Genomic DNA, 20,894 nt, shown 5'->3' with positions numbered 1-20,894 from the left:
CATACTATACTGCAAGAGAAAAATAGGAGAATCATAAAGGAGGTAGGAAGACTGGTTCTAATAGTAAACCAGGTTTAATAGTAAACCAGGTAAAAGATGGCTCAATGTGTGATGGTAAGCATTAGTGGACAGACACAGACAGATCTGAGAGCTATTTAAGAAATCCACCTGGCAGGACTTCTAAGTCTTTAACATCTCGTGTTGGAGGACCCCAAACCTGATTCCTTGTGAGATCTTCTCTGCCCATCCTACCTCTTAGGAGACTTCATTCAGTCGAAAGTCAATTACCCTCTCAATGCTGACAACTCTTAAATTCCAATTCTTATCCCAGATCTTTCCTCTCAGTTCCACACTGGTGTAGTCAGCTGCTCCTCAAGTGTTGTGTCTCCAGTTGGATGTCTAAGCGTCATCTCGGTGATGTCTAATCATCATCTTGGTATAAAATATGCAAGACAACACTCCATCCCACTCACCACCCACTGCAAACCCACGCCTCCCACACATTCTTCCTACTGCTCTGCTCCCTCTTTCTCATGGCCACATCCCATCCATCAGCACACACAGTAGGCTCCTTCTTCAATGTATGTCCATAATTTTACCACCTCTTACTCCCTGGATACACTTTTCTAGAGAACAGAAGCTACATTAGGTCCAGTTGAAACTGGCCCTGCCTATGAAGGCCCCGGTTCAGAACGGGCACTCTGGCACCTCTGCCCATATTCCATTTGCTAAAGCAAAGGGCGAAGCTAAACATTAAGGGGGTAAAAAAGCGTACCCTGCCTGAAATGCAACAGGGAGTTAAGTGAAACAAGGGAAAGTCGAATTATGAACAAATAACACAATCTCCCATAGACGTAACCACATGCCATCAGTATTTTAATCAGTGTTTTATCTATCTCACTTTCATCTCAGCTTCTATGTGTTAGCCTTTTTTTAAAATTATTCTACATAGTATTTGTATTAGATTCCTAAGGTTACCATAGCAAAGAACCACATACTGGATATCTTAAAATGATAGAAACTTACTCTCTCATAGTTCTGAAATTCCAAGCTATGGCAGCATACCTCCAGTATCTGCCTCTGTCTTCATTTGGATATCTTCCCTTTGTCTTAAGAATTTCTGTAGACCCAGACCTTGAAGGACATGAATGTTCAGGGCCCCTAAAGCAGAATCTTCTGTGTTGAAATGTGTCTCTCAAAAAGGTATGTTAAAGTGAGGTGCAATGGTCCTTGCCTGTCATCCCGGCTACTTGGGAGGCTGAGGCAAGATGATCCCAAGTTCGAGGCCAGCCTAGGTAATTTAATGAGACCTTACCTCAAAATTAAAAAATAAGAAAGAAGAGCTCTGGGTGTAGCTCAGAATTAAGAGTGCCTAGCATGCATGAGGCTCTGGGTTCAATCTAAGTACTGAGGAAAAGAATGTTTCAAAACCCGAACCTCAGCACCTATCAATTCAACCCTATTTGAAAATAATGTCTTTACATATTTAACCAAGTTAAGATGAACCTGCCTATAATGTCAGTACTTCAAAGGTTGAGACAGGAGAATCACAGGTTCAAGGATAGTCTCAACAACTCAGTGAGACTCTCAGTAACCTAGTGAGACCCTCTTTCTAAATAAAAATAAAACAAGTCTGGGGATATAGTTAAAAAGTAGAATGCCCCTGGGTTCAGACCTCCCCCCCCCCCACACACACAGAGTTAAGATGAGGTCTCAATTAGCATGTGCCCTAGTCCTATGTGGATTAGAACAGGAGACTCAGACACACGGGGAGAAAATGACTACATGACAACAGAGTCAAAAATTGGAGTGAGGCGTGGATGCGTCAAGAACAGCAAGGATTGCCAGCAAATCGCCAGAAACCAAGGAGTGAGCCAGATTCTGCCCAGAGTCTCAGTGGAAGCGTAGGCTTGAATAATGAACCTGTCACTTTGTCAGAATGTTTGAGGCATTCAAATTCTAATGTTCTGAACTATTTGTTCTTTGAATCTAGATAGTTATAGACCGACTTAAATATCTGAACCTAAAAAGGGCAGCTATTTTAACCAAACTTCAGAGTGCAGAGGAAGAAATTAATGACATGATGGAAAACGTAAGTTATATTTAACTGTTTGAAAGTCCATGTTGTAAGTTTTATTTGTGTCTTTTTTGAAGGTCTAAAAGGAATTTCTAGGAACCTTTTGTAAAGACAAATATGACTTCTAGGAAGAAGCTGTAATAGTAGCATAATATTCTGTTAGACACTAACAACAACACAGCAAAACTTTTGAAAAAAAATGTTTTGAGATACTGGGGATGGAACCCAGGGGCATTCTACCTCCGAGCTACACCCCCAGCCTTATTATTATTGTTTATTATTGTCATTATTATTATTATTATTATTAGTCGTGGTACTGGAGTTCCTGGAAACCCTTCTACCTCCAGGCTACACTACCAGACACCTATTTTTTATATTTTTATTTGGAAACAGGGTCTCTTAAGCCAGCTAGGCTGGCTTCGAACCTGCACAATCCTCCTGTCTCCGCCTCCCAAGTGCAGGGATTACAAACGTGCGCCACCATGCCCGGCCCTATTTTTTATTCTTTATTTTGAAACAGGATTTCACTGAGTTGCAAAGGGCCTCACTAAGTAGCTGAGGCTGCAAACCGTGATTCTCCTGTCTCAGCTGGGATTACAAGCATAAACCACCATGCGTGGCTCCACAAGAACTTTTGATTAGAGGCTTTGATCTATTCTGGGAAATTCAGTTTTATCTATATGAACAGAAATTTTTAAAAACATACCAGGATCATAAATAGATATCATAATTCAAACAAAACAATATTTGAAGGAAGAGGTCGTGTTGTTATTGTGTACCATGAAATCTGTAGATCTTAGTGGGTCCTATAGGTAGAATATGTCCTGGGCCATCAGTAATAAAAACTGGTGTTGAAGACAATAAAAAATGAGCACAATAAAAAACGAGGCCGAGGGAAATATCTGTGTTTGTTTTTGTTTGTGCTTGCCCTTTTTCAAAAAGGCCAGGGGGTTTTGCCGTTTTCTCTCGAGTCAGTACTAATATCCCATAAGCTTTCTTTCTCCATGGCAGCCCAGACCACCTCCAAAAGAGTTACCTGGGAAGTTTACTACAAATAAAAGTTCCTTCTTCCCATATCCTAGACTGATTGAACCAGAATGTCTGGTGATTGACCTGGAAATGTACTTTTACAGGATTGAGAATGGATTACTATACCCAATTAAATCTGAGAACGCTTGTTTAACATTTAATATACTATAGGAGCCCATTGACTAAAGTTGATTGATTGACAAGCTCAGGTGCATTTTGAAAGACTTTGGATGAATGTTCTTTCTTTAGATAATGGCAGGCATTATCTAAAGACTCAGTATGGTGGGAATGCTTAGTGATTCTCAGCCCTGACTACACAGAAGGTTCATCTAGGATACTTTTTAAGAAAACCAATGCCCATAGCTGTTAAAACTGTTTTTAGCATAGGGATCTGATATTAATTAAAACAAAACAGAATATTACATCAAAGACATAAGCAACAAAAGAAAAAATAAATTATATCAAAATGAAAAAGTTTGTACATCAAAGGATGTACAAACTTATCAGCTGAGTGACAAGACCCACAGAATAGAGAATATTTGCATCTTATTTACCTTATGAGGAACTAGAATATATAAAGAACACATAATTCCACAACAATAAAATAATCTAATTTACAAATGAGCAAGGGATTTGAATGAACATTTCTCCAAAGAATACAGATGAATGACTAGTAAGCACATGAAAAGATGTTCAACAGCACCAATCAAAGCAAAATGCAAATCAAGACTAAAATGAGAAGTCACCTCATGCTTACTAGGGTAGTTCTTATCCAAAAACTAGGAAATAAGTATTGGCAAATTGGAACCCTCTTGCATTGCTGGTGGATATATAAAATGGTGCAGCTAAAATAGTCTAATAGTTTATAATAGTTTAGTAGTTCCTCAAAAAGTTAAATGAAGAATTGCTATATTAGCCAGGTGAGGTGGTACATGCCTGTAATCCCAGTACTTGGAAGACTGAGATAGGAGGATTGCAGGTTGGAGGCCAGCCTAAGCAATGTACTGGGGCCCTCAGCAAATTAGTGAGAGCATGATTCAAAATAAAATACTGCTGGGGTGTACTCAGATAGAATGCCCCCGAATTTAACACAGACACACAGACCTACACACACAGTAGGATTTCACTTATATGAGATATATAAAATAGGCAAATTCATAGAGATAGAAAGTAAGAATGTTTCAGAGGTTGGGGGAGGGGAGGGTAGGGAGGTATTATTTAGTGGGTAATGAAGACTTTGTGTTTGGGATTATGGAAATGTTCTATAAATAGATGGTAGTGGTTGTTCAACATCATAAACATACTTATACCACTGAATTGTACACTTAAAGATAGCTAGAATGGTAAATTTTATGTTATATATTTAACCACAATTTAAAAAACAAAAACCTCCCTAGGAGATTCTACTATACATCCAGGAAAAAGACCCATTGGGGGGCTGGTCATGGTGATACACACCTGTAATTCCAGTGCTTGGGGGGCTGACAGCAGGATCACAGGTTCGAATACAGCCTCAATAATGCAGTGAGATTCTCAACAACCTAGCAAGAGTTTAAAATTAAAACTCTATTAAAATTAAAATAGAGCTCGGCTTGTGGCTCAGAACGTCCCTGGGTTTAATCCTCAGTCACACACACACACACACACACACACACACACACACACACACATACACATTGGTTTAAAAGGTTAAGAGAGAGAGGAACCAAGACCATCAATAGGGTCATCAACAGGGTCTCCAGCTCCTGGTGGGGAGTGTGAGAACTGTGATATCTGAGGATTCGTAGACTGGCGGGGGCTGTGTGAGTAGCTGGAGAGGAGGTGCGAGAATGTGATAGATGGAGAACAGTGTGAGGCTGGCAGTTGGCACCATAAAAGGTAACAGCATTGGTTTTCTAATCAGACTGACTTGAATTTGAATTTCAGTTCCACGTCTACCAGATCTGTGACTTTTTGTAACCTTGCCCTTAATTTAGTGGTTAATATAAAAGGGGCAGCAACTCCTGTGGCATAGTTATTGTAAGGATTACATGAGCTCATCCTTGTAAAGTGTCTAGGACCAGTGGTGACAATCATGATATTTAACAGCCCTGCCTGGGGAGAGACTTCACACAGGATCATGTGCCTAGAAGGGCTCCAAGTTTAATGCTCTGCTGTTGTAGTGTTGAAAGTCTTTATAATTCTATAACAAGGGCCTTATATTTTGCATTTTATCTTGGGTCTGAAAATTTAACCTATTTAGTGCAAGGTGGCTCACCCAGTTACAGCAGAGCTGGCAGTGGAGCTGAGAATCCCTGCTGTGCCCCCAGTAAACTATTGAGGTGCTGGATCCTGGGAAAGTCCAGAGGTCCTTGGGGAGAGACTCAGGTGTGGCACTTGAGGACAGTGGCTATTGGCTGCCAACTTTCTTGTGCTCCTCCCCCACCTCAGCTCTATCTGAGGTCCCGCTCACATGATCCTCTGGTTCAGTCTCTTTACAAAGTATGCTTCCAGTCTTCTGAATGAAAAAGGGGTGGTAGGAGAATGGAGGGAAAGGTCAGTTGGCTGACTGAGTGGGTGGGGGTAGCTATGTCCAGCAGTCCCCCCTTTCAAAGATCTCCAGGCAGTCATCCTGTTCTCTGCTCTCCACTCATCCCCCTTCAGAGGTACCTGGCATCACCAGGTCCCATGCTTTTCTTTGGTTTTGCACAGTGAATCAACTGGCCTCTGTGGTCCCCACCCATTCCATGTCCACCCTCACCATCAAAGATAGTTAGCCTTCACTTTTCTCTCCAAGCCAGTTTCCACTCATCAATCAGCTTTCTAACTCACAAAGTTGTGTAGCTGATCAGCTATCAGCTCTGACCTGCATCTTTGGTCTCTTCTACTCTGTATCTTCATGAATTTATTCCTTCTTTTATTCCTCTACTATCATTTTAGCGAGGCTTTAGGAAAGCAGCAAATATAAATGTAGGTGTTTGGTCTCCCTAGTTTAACTAGAAGAGTCCTTGTCACTTTTAAGACTGCAATACCAAACTCAATGGAAAGTTCCTCTTCCCTCCACTCAGCATCTACTGGAAGTAAAGCTCAGGAGTTAGTGAATGTGAGTGGGGAACATGGTCTGCTATTCGCTTTTCACTTTTCCCCTGTCTGGACAGGAAGCAGGGGTGATAAGGAAAGAGTGGCTGCCTGCTGACTTATCTGAAGACAGTTTCTTTCCTTGCTCATGGTCTCAGGGCTCCATGGAGAAGGCTGGTAGCACCATGTGCCCCACCATCCAGCTTCCCAGTCCTGTGCAGCTCCTCTAAGCTTTGATGGCTTCCTTAGTATTTAACTGCCACTTCCACCCTGAATTGAGGATTCTCGTACAACATCCCTGCAAGATGCATGCCTCTTTGCTCTCTGAGGCTGCAAAAGTCCAGGCAAGACCATAGCTCCTAATCTCATATGGGCTCCGTGATCAACTCTGGAGCCAGCAGATCCATGTGCAACCCATGTGTGATCCTTCCCTGCCAGCTACCCACCAAGCCATCTCTCTCCAGTTCTCTTACCCCTAGCTAAGGAGCTAAGCTAGCCTAAGACAGGCAAACCTTTCAGCAGTCTTTACAGTCTGTATAGACATACCTTCTAGGTGTGTGTATGTGTGTGTGTGTGTGTGTGTGTGTGTGTGTGTGTGTGTGTTGCTAGGATTGAACCCAGGGGCATTTTACCTCATAGCTACACCCCCAGCCATATTCTATTTTTTATTTGGAAACAGGATCTCACTAAGTTGCTGAGAGCCTCATTATGTTTCTGAGGCTGATCTCGGACCTGTGATCCTCCTGTCTCACTCAGCCCCTCGAGCACTGGGACTATAGTGTGCGCCTCCATACATTCAACTTCTCTCAAAGTCACCCACAAAAAGGATGGCCGAGGGACCCTATAATGTTTAAGAATGAAAGAACCACTTATAAGCTAAGTAAATGTAAAAACAATCTGTATGCAACATCCTACTATTTAAAAGTTTAGATAAATTGACTAAGAATGTGGCACACTTTTAAGCCTTTTCAGAAAGGATTTTTTTGAATCTGATTTTTGAAGCAGGTGATTGAAAATTCTCTCCTACACTCATTCTATCATATGATAGAACATATTCAGTGAAATCAAAATAATGTTCATTACAGAAATGGAAATTAGTCTTATTAATTTAGGGCGAGTACAAAATTTTGTAATTAAGAAAAATGGCCACATTTGTCTTCTAAATCACTCTTACATAGTAAAGCACCATTAAGTAAGAAATAAAATACTTAATGCTGCTAGTCTCAGCAAAACTTAGGCCCACATTTTAAAATGTAGCTTATGTGATTCACAGGAGGAGCTGTTTCGCACTCTTGCATCTTACAAACTTATTGCACCAAGATATCGATGGCAGAGAAGCAAATGGGGACGTACATGTCCTGTGTCTTTAAAAGATGGTAACATTTACACAGGAGCAGCAGATTTTTCCGTAAGGTAAGTGAGATTTTTCAGAACTTAATTTTAAAACTTACCCATCCATGTTTTCAGTTGCTTATGATTATGACGTATTTTAAGTTTTCTAGGTAAAATATACTGTTTTTCATCAGAAGAAACACTAAAATCTTTCCTGTTGAACCCACGCCCCTATCTTCTTCCACCTATGCCAGCACCACCATGTAAGGTATTCGTATTTGGACCTCAGTATTCGGGGAAAACAACTCTTAGCAATCTGATTGCAGAATATTACAAAGGAAAGGTAACTGCCTACTTATCTATCTATCCTTGGTTATAATTTGTAGATTTTATTTGTATTTAGTTTTCTTAATTTCACACTGTCACCTGGGAAATTGCTCTACCGGACTTGGAGTGAGGAAGGCATCCTCCTTCCTTCCTCCTTATCCTGGAGCTTTCAGATCCTAATCCCTTTCTGCCTCCCAGAAGCCCTAGATTTAAATGCCATGTTCTCCAGATGATGCCACCATGACACCTTCCTTCCCCCTTTCTTTCTTCTATTATTACTATTGTTTGATTTTATTTTTTTATTTCAATTTTGAAGCAGGGTTTCTCTTAGTTGCTCAGGATCTTGTTAAATTGCTGAAGCTGGCCTCGAACCTGCAATCCTCCTGTCTTAGCTTCCCACACACTGGGACTACAGGTGTGTGTCACCATGCCCAGCCCATGACCTTTCTCAGTTGCACTCACCTCCTCTTTTCTGGGTTTCACTGCTGCCTCAATCTCACTTTCCCCACGTTCCGACTCCTGCCCTAATTCGTGGTGTTTTCAACATCTGCAAAGATGGTCCTCCAGACCCCTGTCCTGTGAGTTCCTTGACCTCTTCACCCTCAGTGATCTTTTTCTCCACCCTCAGTAATAAAGTGAACTTATTCTTAGCTCAGACAAGAATGGGAACAGCCAAGATAGTAAGAAGCAGGCAGATTTGGGTTATAATTTGAAAGGAGCATCAAATGTTCAAATGAGAGGTTGGAATGTAGAAAAATTACAAGATGGTCAGTGTCTCTCCAGTCATGCCCAGAACGGCGCAAGTAAGGGTTGAAGATGAAATCAAAGCAGGACAAGCCATGGGAAGGTTTTGAAGTTATTAAAAGTGCTATTGAATTACTCCTGTTTAAGAATGGAGCTAGTACCTTGAATTTTATGATATTTGCTTCCATACTTTCATGGTTTTATCACGGACATACTTTAATATTATGTGTTAGTTTGTATGTTTTTGAACTTTATGGACTTAAACAATTTACATTCTTTGTGCCTAGCTTCTTTCACTTAAAATTATGTTTGTGCTGTGATATATATCTATAATATATATATATATATATATATATATTTATAGCTATACTTTACTCATTTTACTGGTTTACTATATTCTATTTAATATAACATACATAATATAATAATTTATCCGCATTTGAGTGTTAATAAAACTTAGATTGATTCTAGATTGGTGGCAATGAATAATACTACTATAAACATTCTTGTGTCTTTGAGCACACACATGCACGTATTTATTTGTTGAAGATATACGTAGGAAAAAGATTTCTGGGACACAGGAGTATGCATATGTTCAACTTGAGTAGGTGATGCCAAAATAGCTCTATTAATTTAAAGATCCTATCAGCAGATTTCTGTTATTCCAGATTTCTGCCCATTCTTGCTATGGTCAGTCTTTCTAATTTTATCCATTCTAGTGGGTGTTTAGTAGTATCTCAGTGTAGTTTTAATTTATACTTTCCTAGTGACTGATGAGGTGTACATTTTTTATGTTTTACTGGTCATTCAGATATTAACTTTTTGAAGTGTTTATTCATGTGTTTTGCCCACTTTTATTGTATACTTTTACATATCACTAATAGGAACTCTTTACATTATTTATGTACCAAAAACTTGTTGGTTATAAGCAGTTTTTATATTTTGCCATCCTGTGTTTTTCCATTTTACTTTTTGAATAGCATTTTTTTTTCTTTTTGGTCATATTGAGGATTGAACCCAGGAGCATTCTATCTCTGAGCTATGCCCCTAGCCCTATTTTATTTTATATTTTAATTTTGAAACAGGATCTCGCTAAGGTACCTCTACTGCTACCCTCTGACCTTCGATCCTCCTGCTCAGTCTTTCAAGTACTGGGATTGCAGGAGTGCACCACAATGCCCAGCTTGAATGACATTTTCTTTTCTTTTCTTTTCTTTTCTTTTCTTTTCTTTTCTTTTCTTTCTTTCTTTCTTTTTTATTTGTACTAAGGATTGAACCCAGGTGTATTCTACCTACTAACTACCCCCATCTTTTTTTTAAAACAGTTTCTCAATAGGTCTATGAGGCTGTCCTCGAACCTGTGATCCTCCTGTCTCAGCCTCCAAAATCCTGGGATTACAGGCAGGTGCCACCATGCCCAGCAAGTCTCTAATTTTGCTGTCCCTAAGAAGGGTCATATGCAGAACAACTGTGTCACCCCATTCATTAATTATTTGGTGATCCATAGTAATTTTTACCCATTTTATACTCAAGCAGGATAATCTATTGCTCATATTTAAGCATTTTATTGTATTTTATTTGCATAATAGAATTTGGGTCAATATATATAATTTTCCCATTTACGATCATGGAAATTGTTCCTCGGAAACTATGAAAATTTTAATGTTTTTTTAAGACACTGAGCTTTAGAATGATGTGTAGCTATTGAACAATTAACATGCCTAACAATTTTTAAAGGTAAACAATTATATTTCATCAAAATATAAACATGTCTCTAATTTAATACCTCAATTTTTTTCTTTTGCAGTACTGGGGATCGAACCCAGGGGTCTTCTACCTCCAAACTGTACCCCCCGCCCTATTTTTATTCTCTCTTTTGCAGTGGTCTCACTAAATTACAGAGGGCCTCAAAAAGTAGCTGAGGCTAGCTGCAAACCTGCAATCCTCCTTTCTCAGCCTTCCAGGTGCTGGGATTACAAGCATGTGCCACCACACCCGGCAAAAACCTCAGTATTTTAAAACTAATATACAATAACCTGGAAAAAGACCTTTGAAAAAAGTATAACTGAAAGAGTGTTTCTGGTACTAGACAGAGTGTACCTTCATAGAAAGAAAAAGATAAACAACATTTGAAAAATAGGGAACAGATAACTAGAGAACCTTGCAGAAGATAAATTCCCAGTGGTGGAAAAACTTACCTTTTTTTAAAATTTTTTATTGTTGCATTATAGTCATACATCTTAATGGGGTACAATATGGTGGAGACATACGTGCACATACCACCCAATTAGCCCTTGCCCAATTTGTACCCTGTTCCCTCCCCCTCCATCCTTCTCATGTGGCTTAGTGATTGACAGTGATAGGTTTGTTAATGTACATCATGTGCATTGAAGAATTTCCCTCTCCCTCCCTCCCATCCCCTTCAGTTAGGTCTCCTTATTTGCTCATCTATAGAAGGTCCTTCTTTGTCAGAGTTCCTCCTATGACCCATTTTCTCCCTAGCTTCCACACATTCTCTAATTCAAAAAAATTAGACTGGGGGTGTAGCTCACATTTAGAGCATCCCTGGATTCAATCCCGAGTACCAAGTTTAAAAAGAAAAAAAGGTTTAAGGTATATCTGTGGAATACTAGAAGGAGAAGAGCCGGGGCGGGGGTGGGGGGGGTGGAACAGGAAAAACAAATACTTGAAGATATAACTGCCAACATCTCACAAATTTAAAAAAGCTAACAACAAAAATAAACCCTTATAGATCCATAAGTTCAGTGATACCCAAGCAGAAGAAAAAATACAAGGGGTACCACACTATATTCAATTGCTGAAAGCCCCTAATGCAGCCACAGGGGCGGGGGGAGATATATTAAATACAAAAAGAAAATGATACAGATGATGGCTGATATGTCAACAGAAGCAATGGCAATCAGAAAACAATGAAACAATAACTTAAAAAACTTAAAGGGAGGAAAAGTTATCCTAGTAGTATATATCAAGTGAAAATGTCCTTTATTTTATTTTTTATTATTTATTAGTGTGACATATTCATATATCATAATGGGATAAAAAAAAACTTGTGTAGACATACATGTACACATCACCCAGGAAAATGTCCTTTAAAAATGAGATAACTTAGCTGGGCATGGTGGAACACACTTATAATCCCAGTACTTGGATGGCCGAGACAAGAGGATCACAGATTCGAGGACAGCCTCAGTAGTGAGACTCTCATCTACCTAGTGAGACCCTTTTTCTGAATAAAAATAAAACAGGGCTGGGGTGTGTCTTGGAGGTAGAATGCCCCTGATTTCCATCCCAAATACCAAAAAAAAATTAGATAACTTAAATACATGTTCACACTAAGATCATTTTCACGTGTGTGTGTGTGTGTATGTGTGTGTGTGTGTGTGTGTGTGTGTGTGTGTGTGTGTGTGTGATGCTGGGGATTGAACCCAATGCCATTGCCAAGCCAGACCACTCCATCAATAAACAAACCATACCTATACAAATGAAGGTTCCAATTACTAATGTCTTCTTGAAGATAAGTGCAAAGGTTGACTCTAGAAAGTAGAACAAGGTGCTACAGTTGGAAAAGGGAACATTTCAGAAGTGAAAAGTGTCCTTTAAAATTAAAATATGATAGCATACATGAAGAATTTAATAGGAGAGTTTTTAAAACTGCCCATATTTAATAAAGAGATAGAAAAAGGTGAAAAAAAACAACTATGAACTCTATCATCCAAATAAGAATTCTAGGAGATACCAGAGAGGAGACTGTTTTGAAATAATTAGCTGTCGAACATTTCCCAAATTTAAGGCTCTATTTCCAAATTGAAATGACCTGTTAGCTGGGCACAGTGATACATGCCTATAATTTCAGTAGTTACTTTAGAAGCTGAGACAAGAGGATAACACGTTGGAGAGCAGCATAGGAAACTTAACAAGAGCCTGTCCCAAAATAAAATTAAAATTAAAATTAAAATCTGAGAATGTGGCTCAGGCAAGAGCATTTGCTGAGCATGTATGAGGTCCTGATTAAATCCCCAGTACAAGAGAGAAGAGAAAAGAAAAGAAAAGAAAAGAAAAGAAAAGAAAAGAAAAGAAAAGAAAAGAGGAGAGGAGAGGAGAGGAGAGGAGAGGAGAGGAGAGGAGAGGAGAGGAGAGGAGAGGAGAGGAGGAAGGAAGGAAGGAAGGAAGGAAGGAAGGAAGATCCCATCCAGGGAACACCCAGTACAATGAACAGAAAAAGTCTCACACTAAGGCATATCACTTTGAAATGATAGGACAATGGGGTAAGTTTCAGAAGTGTCTAGAAAAATAAACCCAGAATATTCTTTCCTTCTTTCTTTCTTTCTTTCTTTCTTTCTTTCTTTCTTTCTTTCTTTCTTTCTTTCTTTCTTTCTTGGTGGTACTGGGGTTCCTGGAAGCCCTTCTACCTCTGGGCTACACTCCCAGACCTATTTTATATTTTTTATTTATTTGGAAACAGGGTCTCTTAAGCCAGTGAGGCTGACTACGAACCTGAGCGATCCTCCTGTCTCCTACTCCCAAGCGCGGGGATTACAAGTGTGCGCCACCACGCCCGGCAAACCTAGAATATTCTAAAGAGAATAAATAGCTAGCTGGGCGTGGTGGCACACACTTATAATCACAGTACTTGGGAGGCTGAGACAGGAGGATCGCACAGGTTCAAAACCAGCCTCGGCTACTTAGTGAGACTCTCATCAACTTAGTGAGACCCTGTTTCCAAAACAAAATATAAAATAGGTCTGGAAATGTACCCCAGAGGTAGAAGGCCCCTGGGTTCCATCCCCAATACCACGAGAGAGATAGAGATAGAGATAGAGATAGAGATAGAGAGAGAGAGAGAGAGAGAGAGAGAGAGAGAGAGGAGAGAGAGACAGAGAATAACTAGATGACATGCAAAGTACTGGGAATTCAAATACTGTGGAACTTCTCAACCATTACTCTGGAAGGCATAAGACACTTGGGGCGGGGCGGGGGATGATTCAAATGTAAAAATTGAAATATGGCTGAATTTCTATCAAAGCAGATATTTTAAAAATCAGTGAAATTTGAACATAATTCTCAAAGTATCTCAAACAATATTAATATTTTTAGAAGACAGATGGATGATATAAATATGCAAATGTGCTTAATATTCCAAGTATCTTATGATCATGTTAATTTTCTTAAATATTCTTTGCAGGTAATTGACTATGCTACACTTGTTCAGCCACGTTATAATGAAGCCCGTGAAACATTAATAGGAAATACGATAGATGAGGCTACCAAAGTAGCCATTAAAACTGTGAAAGAAAAGCTTCAGGCAGAACTACAAGCTAAAAGACAAGGTGAATCATTGTTTTCAAATGTGCATTTTATGTTTAAGTAAGCTATTAAGCCTGGATACTTAAAGGCAAAGGTTTTTTGTTTGTTTTTTGTGGTATTTTGTTTTGTTTTTTTCAGATTGGCATCAGCTCTTTGCACATTTGTAGTCTCTTAGTACATCATTGAAGAAATGAGTGTGCATAAGCTGACTCATAAGAAAACCAGGAGCTTCCAAAATTTAATTTCTTTGCATGCATAGGTCTACTTAACTGGACAAAGACTGAGCAGTATTTACTTTATCTGTATTAGTAATTAAAACAAGAAGAACCCACCTGACTCTTGTGGAGTTTGTTGTTCGGGGTTTATATGTCTGATTACAATTAAGTCTTTCTATTTGGAAAATATTATTTTCAAATTCAATAAGTCATAATGCAATGAAATTTGAAGAAATATGAAGATCAATTAACACAATTCTCTAATTTTACAAGTAAGGAAAGTGAGGTTCATGGAAAATAAATGGTTCCCTGACAGCCTCCCCAGTAGTAACACAGCTGAGACTTGAACCCTCATTTCCAAAGCTCCAGCACTTTTTCTCCTGGCCATTCTGCCTCTTACTGTATCTCGAACTATTGATTATATTATTTTAAAATAGACACAAGGCTTATTTTTCTCTCTGTGTTTCTCCAGGAAAAATTAATGTTCTTGTTTCATGGCTACTCTTGAAGTTGATTGACTGACATTAATTGGTTTTGGTAGAATTTATATATCTAGTTGGCCCCCTTGAAACTAGTAATTAGAATGCATGAATGTATATTCCTATTATTGGAATATTCTTAGTGGAGCACATCCTATGCACTATATATGGGATCTTTTTCATTTTCAAAGATCTGGATCCAAAATTTGGGATTAGCTCCAGCAATTTTAGAATAGAATCAGTCATCATTATTTGGATTTCCCAGAAGCTATGGCAAGATTCTGTCACTTTGTTGTCTCAATTACAAATATTCTTGGTGCCTCGATTCCAAATAATGTTTTCCTACTGAACTGTTTTTCCTTACAAATATAATCATAGCCAATATTTACTGAGCATTTACTACACGCTGTATCTATGCGAGCTGCATTGCATCTATTACCCTTTTAATGCTCATAACAGGCCCGTGTGATGTAGAGTTTTTCTTCTTTTTTTATGGAACTAGGGATTGAACCCAGAAGCATACTTCTGAGCTACACCCCCAGTCCTATTTTATTGTTTACTTTCATTGCGGGTTTTTTTTTGTGTGTGTGTGTGGTACTGGGGATGGAACTCAGGGGCATTGTACCTCTGAGCTATACCTCCAGACCTATTTTTTAAGTCTTTTTAGTTTAGAAACAAGGGCTCACTAAGTTCTGAAGGGCCTTGCTAAGTAGCTGAGGCTGTCCGCAAACCGTGATCCTCCTGTCTCCACCTCCCGAATGCTGGGATTATAAGAGTGCATCAGCACACCTAGCTTCTACTTTGTTTTTTGTGTTTTTTTTTCTGGAACAGCATATAACTTTTATTAATATTGGCATAAATTAGGGCTTCCAGGAAAGAGGTTAGACCTGGAAGCTTTTTTTTTTTTCACCTAGAGATTGATTTCTCTCAGTCTCTAGGTGTCAGCTGGTATATCCAAAGGCAAGATGAATTGTATTCAACAGTGAAGGTTGAGTGAGGAGGAAAGTGAAGTCATAAATGCAGGGATAGGGTAAACCACAGATAGGATCAAATAGAATGAGAGTATGAGTTTGACAAGGTAGTATATAGTAGAGATTAGAGACAGTAAATATTTAGTAGTATTCTAGTGACCCATGTAGTTTTTAATATAGTGGTATAAAGTGGATTTAATATAAGACAAAGAAGAGAGAAAAAAAGAAAAGAAAAGGGATGGAGAGACGAGAGTAGGTAGGTACAAGGGAAGAAGCTTGGGAGAGGGGTTGGGAATAGAGAAATCAAAGAAGCATACACACACACACACACACAAAACCAAAATAATGCAACCCTACAAATATATGAATATTCAGCAGACTGGGCCTCTGCCATCTCTCTCTGTGCAGACACTGAGAGCCACCAGCACCTTTCCTGCCACAAGCCTGCTTCTCTGAGTCTTTCTCAGTCTATACTGATGACCAGTACCAATGGGGCTGGATCTAGTGTTAAGCATAGATTGCCCTCCAGGCTTTCTGCAGATGTGGAGTCTTGGTCTCTCCCTTCCACTGTAGGTGGCAGATGCCTCTGAAACCAAACTCAATGTAAGGGTCTGTGTTCTTCACAGCTAGTCCTGGGCTGATCTAACTTCTCCCTGTTCACCACAATTGGATGGTCTGTGGTGGTCCCAGAGATCCTACTAGTTGGATCTAGTGTTAAGCATGAGTCTCCCCATACACACTTTACCTACGCAGAGCCTGAGTCTGTCTGAGCCTCTGTTATGTCTAAAAGCAGATTCCATCCCTACCTTTGCCGGGTTGAACCACAAAATCTTAGACCCAGGGCATTTATTGCAGCTGCCCAAGTCCCTGGGGCCACCACGCTGGGTGTTCTCCTGCAAGGACAGAAGCTTTACTTACGGTGTTGCTTTGCACTGGTCTGGATCTCTGGTGGGCGTGGTAAGCTTGGCCGCCATTGCTGCAAGTTATAGACTCCACCCCCACCTTTACTGGCTTGAACCACAAAGTCTCAGACCCAGGAGTTTACCAGGGCTGCGTGAGTCCCTGGGGGTGCTGTACTGCGTGTTTTACCACAGGGACAGCAGCTTCACTTACGGTGTTGCTGTGCACCATTCAGGATCTCTGGAGGGCATGGTGAACTTGGCACCACTGCTGCAAGTTGTAGCCGGTGTTTGCACAGGAGGAACTCATGACTTAATTCCAATCATCTGCAGCTGCTTACTACAAGTCCTTGGTAGTTTTCCTTTTCGTCTCTAGAGTCAGTTGCAGCGAGGCAAGATGGCGCTGCTGCAGTGCCCAAGGCCAGGAGGTGGGCAGGTTTCTTTGATAGTGTTGGTGAGCACTGCTCTAGATCTCTGGAGTGCATGGTGAGCTTGGCTGCAATTGCTGGAAGTTGTAGCTGGTGTTTGCACAGGAGGAACTAATGGCTTACAATTCAGATAATCTGCAGCCTCTTACTTTAGGTCCGTGGTTGTTTTCCTGTTTGTCTCTGGAGTCTGGTGCAGTGAGGCAAGAAGGCGTCACTATAGCACCCATGGCCGTGAGACAGGAAGGTTTCTTTTCTGCTCTTTGATCAGCCTTCTAGCCTTTTTTTTCCTTGCCACCTTTGTTCTTTTTAAAGTTGTGGTGTTTTCTAGCTTTTGTAAGAATGCTGTTTTTAAGGCAATGGAGATTTGGTGTCAGCAGGACTGGTATGTGCTGCTTCCCTTGGTTGTCATCTTCCTGGGAATCTACAGTTTGGGATTTACCATGGGCCCTTTTTCTAAGCCCTGTACAGAAATAAAGAGCCAGAAAACCTAGTTTCAATGCTAGAATGTTTATTGCAAAGCAAAAGAAAAATGCCACACCGGAGAGAATGAGGCTGAGTGCTCAAACGATGCACTCCAGCCCACTGGAGACCTCAAGCTTAATATCTATGTCCTGTTTCCTTATCTTATGAGAGCCGGCAGCTAGAGCTGGCCAGCCTGTCACAACAGGGTATATCTTCATCAGCAACTCTAGCTGAGCAGTCATAGAGCCTTTTTTTTTTTTTTAATATTGGTCACCAGGACCAGAGCAATTGCTTTTCTGTAAATTTTCTAAATAGTTATTACCAGTATATTGGAAGGATATTAGGTTTTTATATATTTATTTGTAACTATCCACCTTATTAGAATTACTTTCTAGTTCTGGTAGATTTCAGTTGATTCTCTTAGGTTTTTCAGGTAGCAAATCATGTCATTTGAATAGTGTAGTTTTAGCCAGGTGTGGTAGTATGCACCTCAAGTACAATCCCAGTACTTGGGAGGCTGAGACAGGAGGATCACAGGTTCAAGGAAAGCCTCAGCAAATAGACTCTCACTACTACCAAACCAGTGAGATTCTATTTCAAAATAAAATAATGAAAAAGGTCTGATAATGTAGCTCCAAGGTAGAATCCCCCAGTATAACACACACACACACACACACACACACACACACACACACACACATATAGTTTCAACTCCATTTTTTCCAATATTTGTGCTCATTTCTTTTTTATATAATTATGCACACTAGCAGTTCTAGAATGATTCTCAATAGTGGGAGTGACAGTGACCTTCTTTAAAAGGGTTCTTGCCAATGTTTCTCCATATGATTATTAAGTACTTTTATCTGGAATGGATACTGAAAGTTATCAAGTGTCTTTTCAGCATCTATCAAGGTAGTCATTAAATTTTTGGTTCTTTGACCTGTTATTTTGTTCAGTTATACTAGTGTATTTTCCAACTTTAAGCTCCTTTTGTGTTTCAGAAATAAACTTTTTCTGGACATGGCATATTAGTCTCATTACATTTTTTTACCTTTGTTTATTTAGAACTTTTCCTCTACATTCATAAATGTGATTGTTTTATAGTTGTGGTGTGTGTGTGTGTGTGTGTGTGTGTGTGTGTGTGCGTGTGTGTTCCATTTGTAAGATTTTGCTAACAGGTTTCTTTTTTTAAGCTTTTACATAAATTGGGAAGCTTCCCAATATTTTTTTTTGTCCTTGAAACTATTTAAATAGCTAGGAAATCACCTCTTCTATGGCAATGCAGCATCTTTGTTGGATAAAAACACACTGTTTACCTAATAAGTCTGACCCTTTTCTTTCTGATTCATCTATGAACAAGTGAAAGAATCCAACATGGTGTCTGAGAAATTACAAAAAATGACAAAAAGACCAGCATTGAGATTGCCGGCCATCCAAAAGATCACCCAGATGATCTAGAATAAAATGATAGTTTCATTATATTCTCTTCAAAATCAAAATCAAAATTAAAAAAATATTCACATACAGCTTACAAATTGAAACTGGAGAAATATCGACCCAGCCTACTAAAAGGACTTATTATTCAAATTACGTAAGCCTGGACAAAATGAATTCTTTAATTTATTCAATAATTAATTGGGTACCTACTTTGTGTTAAACATAATTCTAGGCACTAGGGATATAGAGATAAATAGGGCACAGGAAGCTCCTGTCTTTGTGGTGTTTACATTTTAGCAGAAGGGATAAGGGGGGGAAAAATGTCAAGTGAACAGATGAAAAAATTACAGGGTAATAGAGCAATCATCAGAGCGCAGGGATGCTGGAGTACTGGGATCTCCTCTCAAAAGAGGGGACATTTGACTCAGACCTGGATCACAAAAGGCAGCTAGCCAGGCTCCTGGAGAAAGAACAGTGATCTTTCATGTTTCTTAGAATCTGTAGTGATCTTTTTCACATCGAATTGTGGCATGAAATTATAGACATAAAGCCTTTTATTCCTTGCCTTCTCCTGCTAGAATGTGAAAATAGATGCTAGCTATTACATGCTACAAACTTAAAAGCCTTTTTCTTTTTCCATTTAAAATTCACTGATTATTCTAAATCTGACAATAGTCAGCTCTTCTTAATATTTAAAACATTGGAATTTTTGGTTGTTGCATTTTACTCAAATACATTTTTAAGTAAAATTTGTCAGTAGAGAATATTGAGGTGTTGCAAACATAAAAATATATAGTATAATACAGAGGGTAGCAGCTGAAATGGAGCAGGTTTCCTGTATGCCAACCATTTAATGTTCAGAGCAATCCTTTAATGATCCCCATTTTCCTAGTGGAAATTGAGACCAAGATCAAGTAATGTACCAAAGCCCACTGCTTTCACATGATGCTCAGAACTGAAACCCAAGTCTGTCAAACTTTAAAGCAGAGACTTTTAATTGCTATTCTCACCTCCATATTCCCAGTTTCCTTTTTTCTTTCTTCTTTTCTTTATTTCTTTTTTATATTTTTGATAGTACTAAGGATTGAACCCAAAGGCATTCTACCTCCAAGTTACACATCCAAACATATATATATATATATATATATATATATATATATATATATATATATATATATATATTTTTTTTTTCAAACAGGGTCTCACCTAAGTTGCAGAGGGCCTCACTAAGTTGATGAAGTTGGCCATGAACCTGCAATCCTCCTGTCTCAGCCTCCCAAGTACTGGGATTTTAAGCACATGTCACCATACCCCACTCCAACTTTCTTTTTCTAACATAACCAAATATTATCTTTCAGCTGAGAGAACTTTAAGAGAATTTCAAAGACAGTTTCGAAGAAAAGAGTTTCAAGAATTCCCAGAGGATGCAGATAAAAGCTCAGAAGAATTACGCTTTTCAATTAATGAAGAAGGTAAAAAAAAAAAATTTCCCATTGCAATTTCCTGGATCTTTCCTCATATAAGTAGATTAGCTGATAAAAAAAAAAATGTTATTCTTTTGCTGCAGCAGACACTGAAGAACTCCCCAAATCAAAATCTGTGGAAGACACTGAACAAGCCAAAATAGAGACAGAAAATGTCCTTGATGATCAAGCTGCCAAAGTTGATAAAGATGGTAACAAAGTGAACTGCTAGTGCATGCTCATGGATCTTAGTTCCTTTTATTTTATCTCTGATTGTGCTTATACTGAAACTTAAAAATACTGCAAAAAGCAAGGCATGGTGACACAAGTACTGTAAACCTAGTACTTGGAAAGCTAACATAGGAGTATTGCAGGTTGGAGTAACAGTTTCAGTAATATCACGAGACTGTCAGCAACCTAGCAAGACTCTGTTTCAAAAACAAAAAAATAAAAATAAAAAAGAATGGGGTTAGCTCAGAGTTCGAGTGCCCCTGGGTTCAATCCCTAGTAATCACACACACATATGAAAAATTACCACAAAAACACTGGAAACTGCAGAATTAAGAAAGGTAGTTTTCCTCTTACAGATTTAAATTGAATAGCTATTGAACCAAAATAGATTTAGTAGAATGAAGAAGAAAACAGAGAA

General features: G+C 39.1%; 1 protein-coding gene across 1 annotated transcript in view; it reads left to right on the top strand.

Moving 5' to 3' along the window:
* AK9 (adenylate kinase 9) overlaps positions 1-20,894 on the top strand; it is a gene marked incomplete at both ends in the record, with an annotated part of 127,265 nt that overhangs the window by 28,618 nt on the left and 77,753 nt on the right. Inside the window, 6 exons of the mRNA XM_080700098.1 lie at positions 1,994-2,092; positions 7,437-7,576; positions 7,658-7,838; positions 13,770-13,914; positions 20,141-20,254; positions 20,350-20,457. Of these exons, the coding sequence (XP_080556224.1) occupies positions 1,994-2,092; positions 7,437-7,576; positions 7,658-7,838; positions 13,770-13,914; positions 20,141-20,254; positions 20,350-20,457 (787 nt within the window). The remainder of the gene's footprint in view (positions 1-1,993; positions 2,093-7,436; positions 7,577-7,657; positions 7,839-13,769; positions 13,915-20,140; positions 20,255-20,349; positions 20,458-20,894) is intronic.

The sequence above is a fragment of the Muscardinus avellanarius genome, assembly GCF_963383645.1.
Source record: "Muscardinus avellanarius genome assembly, chromosome: 8".
Lineage (NCBI taxonomy): Eukaryota > Metazoa > Chordata > Mammalia > Rodentia > Gliridae > Muscardinus > Muscardinus avellanarius.
Note: the sequence above shows the minus strand (reverse complement) of the source record. Positions and strands in the feature narration are given on the sequence as shown.